This window comes from Micrasema longulum, unplaced genomic scaffold (genome assembly GCF_059751315.1).
Source record: "Micrasema longulum isolate JH-2025_06_02 unplaced genomic scaffold, ASM5975131v1 h1tg000597l, whole genome shotgun sequence".
Lineage (NCBI taxonomy): Eukaryota > Metazoa > Arthropoda > Insecta > Trichoptera > Brachycentridae > Micrasema > Micrasema longulum.
The window spans coordinates 1,711,807-1,721,120 of record NW_028277793.1 but is presented as its reverse complement, the minus strand read 5'-3'; the positions used below and the strand labels follow the sequence as shown (position 1 = coordinate 1,721,120).

The 9,314-nt window shown below is 31.5% G+C and overlaps 1 protein-coding gene across 1 annotated transcript; it reads left to right on the top strand.

Moving 5' to 3' along the window:
* The first annotated feature begins 573 nt into the window (after positions 1 to 573).
* Noc2 (Nucleolar complex protein 2) lies at positions 574 to 8,589 on the top strand. The gene is given in 7 exon segments (XM_088228633.1): positions 574 to 947; positions 2,215 to 2,453; positions 2,983 to 3,169; positions 6,302 to 7,131; positions 7,463 to 7,678; positions 7,973 to 8,285; positions 8,288 to 8,589. Coding segments are annotated over 7 exon segments (2,217 nt in total). The 5' UTR covers positions 574 to 712; the 3' UTR covers positions 8,485 to 8,589.
* The last annotated feature ends 725 nt before the right edge of the window (positions 8,590 to 9,314 follow it).

Below are 9,314 nucleotides of genomic sequence, written 5' to 3'. Positions count from 1 at the left end.
CATTCAATCTTTTCAAATTATTTTCCAATTTACTCGTTTTCAGAATAGATTAAAGTTTTTTTTATTTTATTTTGGGCTTTAGATTAATTTCGTTCTAATCTTAATTGCATTATCATGACGGGGAATAAAAATGGGAAACACATGACGAAGTAAATTTTTATTTCACATATCCAATAAGGCACGCGATCTTCTAAATTAATCTCAAGTTTCCGTTTGGCGGATGTTCCCGCTTTCTCACAGTTAGTGGAGAGACGGACAGTTTCCATCTATTCATACGCGCGAACACGGAACTTGATTTTTACAGCCTCCGAGATAATCAATCTCGTCTTAATTTTTCTCTCATTGCCACTCTCCAAATATCAATACCCTAATACCAATACCCAAACTACCCTAAAAACACTTTATTTTCCATATGCTATTTTATCCCCCCGTGATAACCTAATCAAATTCACGGCGTCGCAGTTCTTGTCGGCTGTGGTAACACTAGCTCGTTAAATTGTTTATTGTCAAATATTTATATATATTTAATCTATGGTCAAGAATGTCACTTGTCAGTCTTGTCACTTTTTCGTTGCTTTTTCTGACAAAAATTCTCCCTCGTTCATGTGCACGCGATATTGTTTAGAATTTTTTGAGGTTAAACATTACAATAAGTATCCCTTATCGAAATATAAAAACACTAATCAATATTTATTTTTTCTTATCAATTAATATGGCTAAATTTTCTAAGAAAATACCCAAATCAGATAATCACGATTTTAAAAAAATGAAGTCTAAAAGTACAATTTTAGACAAAAAATCTGCAATTGGGAATCTTTCTGTTGAAGAGTTCTTATCCAACAATGCGGAATATCCTGATTCTGAGGATGTTGACTCGTCTGAAGAAGAACATGGTGAAATGGCTGCATCTCATTCAAAGAAATTGCTTGAAGAACATTCTGATGAAGGTATTTTGACTCTTTCTAAGTTGCTTTTTTTATAATTCTGTGTGTCCGTAGTGAATTTTTTATAGTGACATTAAAAATGCATTTTATGCTATTATTGTCGGTGAATTACTCATTAAACTTTAATTTCACAGACTTGATTACTTTAAACATCACTCAATAACTTATATTACTAATTATATTTTGTTGAATACAATACTCCTACCGATGCATTGAGGACTAGCAGAATCGTCTTATTATTTCAGCATTTAGTGGACTTATTTAGGAGCAACTATTGTAGATTTAGGTCTCTTCAATATTAAAAACTTAGCATTTATCGAGGGCCTGTTAACAATTCAATATAGAGCCTAGTTCCCCATTCCCCTTTTTTATGACTTGACCTACCAATTTTAATTACTGTGACCAAAATTGTAGATTTAAAAATTAATGGTACTTATCTATTTAACATCACCATCGTTTGGATACGCTTCCATATCGAGGGTGGAAAGGAAAAATTTACTGAACCGCATGTAGCCAACTTTACCAAATTGCCAATTAAAGCTTTTTTTTTTTAAATAATAAAGAATCAAATATTTTACATTTTTATTTAAATTATGTAATAATTTAAATAAATACATTTTTTTTATTGATTACAAACGAAAATTTACATAAAAATGATTATTAAATAGTTAGCTATGCATTTATAATAAGGTAGTTTTAGTTTTTTTTAAAATGTTATTGTTATATTAGTTACTTATGATTTAAAACATAAAATATCTCCATCTTAGAACAGACTTAGCCATGTTAGATGGAGACTATCCTAACCAGAGGACACTCTATGTAAAGCTATGTGTCACTTAATTTTGCTTTTCCACCGTCGAAATTATAATTTCTACAGAAGACTAATCTTTATAATTCTTGCCATTATAATTTTCACCCGATAAAACTCTTGACATTCTTAATTATGTCATGATTGGAAAAATCTAAACTTTTACCAGATTGTTTAAATTCATATTCAAGCGGCCATAAAGCTTGAATTGCAATTTATTTGTATTTTAAATGTTTAAAGGTGGCTACTTTTTATACCTTCTTCGGTAAGATAGATAGCATTTATAATCACCCCTCAAGATTGGCGCCTGAAGACTTGACTTCATTAAAAAAATATACACTGCAATTGGTGTACCAATGCAAAGCTCTACACGGCCAGGTGCAGATAAGGGGATAGTGATAAAGAAGTGATACAAAAATATTTATATATTTGTATCACTTCTTAAATTCAATCTCATTTCAGATTCATCTGATGATCTGGATCCATCCCTCCACGCGAAATCCTTGGCTAAGCTAAAAGAAACAGATCCAGAATTTTATGCCTTTTTGCAAGAAAATGATAAAAAGCTTCTCAACTTTAAAGTTGATTCTGATGTCGAGGATGATGATAATGGAGAGGCTGATGAGGAAGATGCTGAAGTTAATGCAACCCATAAACCAGACTCAAATTTGCACGAAGGAAGTGATGAGAGTGATTTCGAAGTATGATTTTTATTTAATTTCATTTTAATATGTAGTATTTTACTCTGTTTGGCTCAGTTTCACTAGTTCCTTCTGCTCAAATAGTACAGCTGCTTTAAGATAGACCTGTTTGATCTAAATGTTTTCTTTTCTTGTATGATTTATTATCTTATATTGTAATATAATATAAAAAAGAGCTTTAACTCTTCAATTTTCTTTTTAAAACATACTCACTTTTGATATGTAAAAAATGAAAATATTTAATAATAAAGCTACGCTTCAACTAGACTGCAAATGTGAAATTATCAATAAAGGTTTCTCTTATGGTACAGTTTATATTCATCTTCATTTAATTTCTAAAAGTATGTTGCAAAACTTTTCTTGATTCAACAGATAGAACTATATGTCCGGTACATAATACTGCGCGTTAAGAAAATCTGTGTGTATGTTTCTGTGCACTTAAATTAAAGATCTCGGTTGTAAAGCCCCGTTCATAAACCTAACTCCATCAAAAATAATATTTTCCTTTATTTTTTACTTTGGATTAAAGGAAGAAGGCGCTGTGGTATCCAACAAAAAAATTACTTTAAAAATGGTCAAGTCATGGCAAACTGCTCTTCAGTCTCCAAATAAAATACAACTTTCAACATTGTCAACGATTGTAAAAGCCTTTCATGCTGCTCTACAGACTGTTTGTCAAGATGAATCAAAAGAGGAAAAGGTGTTTATAATCGAAGGTAGATATTGATTTTACATGTATTGTTTTATGTTTAAGTATGACTTTTTTTTTTAATTTTCTAACTGGGAAAATCTCTGAAAACAGTACACAAGAGTTAAAAAAACCAAATTTATAGCATTTCTGTTTATTTATTGTACTGGTTAATAATTGAGACAATTTTATTATTTATGATGTAAATTATTTGAGGATTATACACTAAGGTGGTTCGATTTCTTATTTTGTGGAAATTCAAAACGGCCCTATGCGGAAAAGATGTTCTATGGTAGTTCTATGGTATTTCCATATAAGTTACTATACAAAAATACTTGGTACACTTCCACTTATTTGTTTGACCAATTATCGCTTTCACCCTTTTTTGGTCAAACGAATAAGTGGAAGTGTACCAAGTATTTTTAATATGTAACTTATATGTAAATATAAGTTATTACTTCATTACAATGGAATTCCATCAAGAATTGTCGATAAATAATTTAAATAAAATAAATGAACATGATCAGAATCTGCTACAACTTGTTGAGATTACAAAGTGTTTTTTTTTTGTTCTCTCACTCCGAATTTAAAATTCAATCAATGACCTTTGATATGTTGCTTCGCGATATAAGGCCAGTATCTTGAGGTGCAGCTGACACGATAGCTGTCCCTGCTTGATCAGAAACGGCATACTGATCTAATGTTCTAGGTATGGCTGAAGATTTGGTCACTCCAAGTGTGAGGTCTTTGAGATTTGGGATGCGCTTTCAACAATATCTGACTGTATTGGAAATTCAGTACTCTCGCTCACATGCTGCTTCTGTTTGATCGTATTTTTCTTAAAATGTCTTGTGCTTAATTATTGGGATTGATCCTGGTTTTTCAATATCTTCTATAGTCTGTTCATTATTACAAGAATTTCCAAATAAACTAACCAGCCTCATGAAACCTGACGGAGAATAGCCTATTTCACACGTATCAAATTTTTTTATTTTAATATTTTTTTTTTGTTTTTCTAAAAGAATACTTGCATTCTGATAATTTACCCAAATTATCAAAACCTTACATTTTTAGGGCCGTTTTCAACGAATTTTAAATAACTCACTATTAGAAAACGGGAATCAAGTTGGGGAAGAGTGGAATTTTAACCACCTACCTTTTTTTTCTTTTTTTTTTTTTAAAAAAAAGAAATATTTGCGTTCTTATGATTTACCCAAATATTTAATTTTGAGGGCCATTTTCAACGAGTTGTAAATAACTCACTATTAGAAAATGGAATCAAGTTGGGGTAGAGTGGGATTCGAACCACGGACCTTTGGTCCGTGAGTCCGAGACACTAGCCACAGGACCACAACCCGATTAAAGTCCGATTAGAGTCCGAGACACTAGCCACGGGACTATCTTAACCTAAACTGCACGGTAAAATTATAGTGGATTGAAATTTATTAGATTCGTTTGTACCCACTTAAATTTGATTACATTTATATTTTTCTTTTTTTTTTATTAAACTCCATAGTTGATGACTTTAGTAAAAATATCAATAAAAACGCCTTGGTGAATATACATACTATTTTTTGAAAGAAAGAAATATTAGCGTTCTTATAATTTACCTAAATATTTCAATTTTGGTGACCATTTGCAACGAGTTGTAAATAACTCACTAATAGAAAATGGAAATCAAGTTGGGGTATAGTAAAACTCAACGAAAGATTTTAATGATAATTTTATTTAAATTTAGCGAGTACTCTCAGGTGAAAATCCTGCAAAGGGAAATCGGCTGGAGATTAGTCGGGCTCATGGTGTACTGGTTATTGCGTTTGCCAGGCATTAAATAAATCAATAATTGTAAAACAACAAATATCGATCCACCGTATTGTATTTTATCATGCCGTGTACATTTTTGCGATGGTGTGAAATGGGCCAATCATGCGATATCAGGCAGTGGGCTCATGGTTTGCACGTGCTCAGCGGTCCAGTCTCCGTGAATGTATGGTAACTTCTTAACAATTTCTTTACACGATATAGAAATGTCTTATTTATGTCGCATGTCAGTTTAAATGCCATAGTACGTACCAGATTACGTTTTCATAGGTAGAAAGCATATTTGGTGGCATATCACAACTAGACCTGAAAATAGGGCAAATCATGTATTTTCTTAATATCGCCATAGTGCAAAACTAGTTCAAGTTCATAGACTCTCTCAATATAATAGTAATTTATTTAGCAGCAACAGTGGTCACACATGCTATTCTGACCGCCGCTTGCTCAGTTTAATGCAGTTTTACAACTGATTTGAGAGGATGCGGAGAAGGAATTTTTCGTCAAATCCATTATAATATATTATTTAATTAATGATTATGTATGCATATTTAAATTGCAGAAAAACAGTCATTTAGTATCCAAAATTATCTTACCAAAACATGACTTTAAAAAAAATTTAAATTAAACCCCCTCGCGGCAAACCTTACCCTTAAAAAATATTTTTTACTTTATATTTCCCTTATTCTACATACTATGGACCACCTTTTCCGCATAGTACCATTTTGAGAATTTTTTTTTTCTCCAAACAAGATCGATCAACCCTATTATACACATTGAGTAATAAACTTTTGATTCATTTTTTTTATTACCTTATAATATTTTCTTAAAGATGTATGTGCAATGAGGAAGACCAATTGTTTTTTTAAATATGTTTTATTTTTCAAAAGACTATTAGACTAAGGCAAAATAGTTTATGTGTCGTATTATCAGCGCAATGATTTTTGAAAGTTTTGTATTTTTGGAATTACTCCACGTGTAATGTCTCAAGTTCTCTTCGCTTCTTCTCGGTTTGTTCTGCTGGTTGGTCTGTTAACTTACAGTAAACCGAAAATCTTTCACAACTCTCTTATCATTGGTTGATTTATAGCTTATTATTTATATAATATATTTATATAAAGCTAGTGACGTCGTTCAAAGTAGTTTGTTTTAATTAACATTTTTTTCATACATTTTCAAGAAACTTTGCCTTCCAATTTAATGTTCTAGTTTTTACCCCGCGTAAGAATACATTTTTTCTATCTAATTTCCCATAGGGCCGAACTTCCGCATTGTTAATTTATTATAAAAACTAATTTTATTTGTTTATATATAAACATTTGATTTATGCAAAATCTTTTAGGATCTGGTGTATTCAATGCTGTTATTCAACTATGTGTATTGTACCTACAACCGGCAATAAAAAAAATACTTGGCTTACACAAGACCAATAAAGAACCAAAAAAATGCAAACGGTGGATCAAAGTCAAAGGCACTCTGAAATCGTACTTTATTGACTTATTTAAACTCCTCGGTGGTGTGACATCTACAAATATTTTGAATGTTTTGCTAAAACACCTTCACCAAATGTCAGTTTTCCTCGGATGTTTTCCCATTTTAGCGAAATCCTTGTTCAAACGATTGACAATTCTTTGGAGTACTTCTGAGGAAACTGTGAGAGTCTTGGCATTTATGTGTATCCTTCGCATTACAAGAAATAATCAAGCCATGTTACTGGACCATGTATTGAAAATGATGTACATGACATATGTCAGGAGCAGCAAGTTTGTTAGCCCGGGAACCTGGCCTTGCATATTGTTCATGAGGAGATCCTTGGTAGAAATGTTTGCTCTAGACCTAAGTGTTTCATACTCCCACGTATTTCTATACATCAGACAACTAGCCATCCACCTGAGGAATGCGATTGTATTGCACAAGAAAGAAAATATTCAAGCTGTATACAACTGGCAATTTGTGAACTCCTTGCACTTGTGGGCTGAATTACTTACACTTACTAAAACCAAGCCCCAACTTCAGTCTTTGGTCTATCCATTGGTGATGATTATTACTCATACAATCAAACTTATCCCCACTGTTCAATACTTCCCTTTGAGATTCCACTGTGTTCAGATTTTACTAAATATTTCGAGAGATGCTGAAATATTCATCCCAGTATTACCATTCCTTTTGGAGGTATGTATTTTATTCATTTTTATTTCAGTAAATATTTTAATGTCAATCTTGTCGAAAATGAAATCCAGGACCTTCTAAACGGTAGACAAATAGCCCACCCAATATGCCACGAAGTAACAATTAAAAAATATTTTTACAAGTGCGTAAATAATAAAATTTGGTTATTTATACTATGGAATTCTACAAATTCAATAAATTCTAATTATGATCTGACAAATGTCATATAGGGCAATTACCTACTAAATCAATTGTGGTTCCTTCAGTTAATTTTAGATAACTTTATACTGTTTTTCCTGACTTAACATTGTTAATAAATAAAATTAAATTTCAGGTACTAACCTCCTATGATTTTGGTAAGAAAAACAAAAAAGTTTCTATGAAACCAATGTCTTTTTCCTGTATATTGAGACTTTCCAAGAGTCAAATGAGTGAAAATGGATTTAAAGATGCTACTATAGAAAATGTGTATGCACTACTTTTAGAGGCATTGAGCATATATTCACACACCTTAGCCTTCCCTGATATGGTTATTCCGTGTATCATACAGGTAAACATAAAGTAAATTTTTATATTATAGATCTAACAAACGATAAAACATACTGTAGAATAATATTACTAAAATATTATGTTGAACAGGCGGAAAAATAATTTCAATTTAAATTGCCATACAATTTCTAAGAGCTTTAGGGAAAACATTATTAACCTTCGGTTACATTACTTATTTCACACTGTGTATCAATATAAATATGTTTCACTCCTTTGTATATGCATTGTAAAATTTAAACTACATGCATAAATTTTTTTATTCACTGTCAAATCTTACAGACCAAGTCTTTTTCAGCTGAAGATGTTTTTAAAAACATGTCCAGTAGCAAACTATTGCAAAAAAATTAGACAAATCATTGAAAAAATAGAGGAGAATATGCAATTTATCGAGAAGGAACGTAAGAAAATATCATTCCAAATCAGTGACACAAAGATGATCAATTCTTGGGAAACTACGGTCAAGAATAATGGCACACCGCTTCAAAGCTACTTTGACAATTGGAGTAAGCTCAACACAATGCAAAAGAAGAAAAGGGCGAATAAAAATGAGATACTCTCTGAACAACTACCAACAATCAAAAAGTTCAAAAAGGATAATGCCCAAACCAAGGTCCGGTAGATCTGTTCCCTTCGGACAGTGAAAATGAAACTAATATCGAGGATGTGGATGCATCAGCAAAAGAAGATAATGTCAAACTCAAAAAGAAGAAGCTTAGGAAAACCAAGAAGCAGATTCAGGTGGAAGAGCTTGAGGAGATGCTTGAAAAAGATGATGTCATTGAAGACTTTAATATTTCTGATTGGTGAGGTTCAAACATGTAACTGTGTAAAATATTTACCTTATGTATAAATAAATGGGAAGACTCAATCAAACATTTTTATAATAAATAAAAATTATGTTTGAAGCACTCACTTTGTGGTTATTCATTAAAATTAAAATAACACCATTTTTTTAAAACCACTTGTTTTATATTTTATTACCAATCCGTTTCAAAGTATTTTACCTTGAGAAAGAAGCTCGTGTAGGTTCGAAACCGGTCGGTAATAAAATAAGTGGTTAAAAACAAAGATTTAAACTTTTAAAAAATATTTTATTTAGGTGACCGTCGTACCATTTAGATAATTATGTAGTTTCAAATGTTTTTTTTTCAACCCTTTTACTTGTCTAGCCAGACTCGCTGGCTGCACCTGGGACAGTATTTTTAACAAGTAATTCTAGTAGTACATTTACATGTCCGCGCAGTATGTCCGGTATGTTATTTTATAACTGCCATATGCGGAGAAGAAAGTAGCATCAGGGTGGCAGTAAATTTTTCATGTCACTAAGGATTGTTATCATTTAAATGTTGCCATTTTGTAAAAGAAAAGTAAAACAATAAAATTTAAGTTAGTCATATTACAGTGATGGTTTTAGTTAGGGCAAAGTAGTATTGATATAATTTTTTTAATGTTTAAATGCTATAAAACATTAAATTCACAATAAACCAATAATATGCATGGGAATGCAGAAGGAAAGAGTATTTACAGGGATTTATGACCTGTCATTAGTTTATTAAGATATGTCTCGATCATTGCCCTTCACTACACATCTATATTTGTTTAATTTTTGGGAATGGATAAACGGTCTTCTGTTGGAT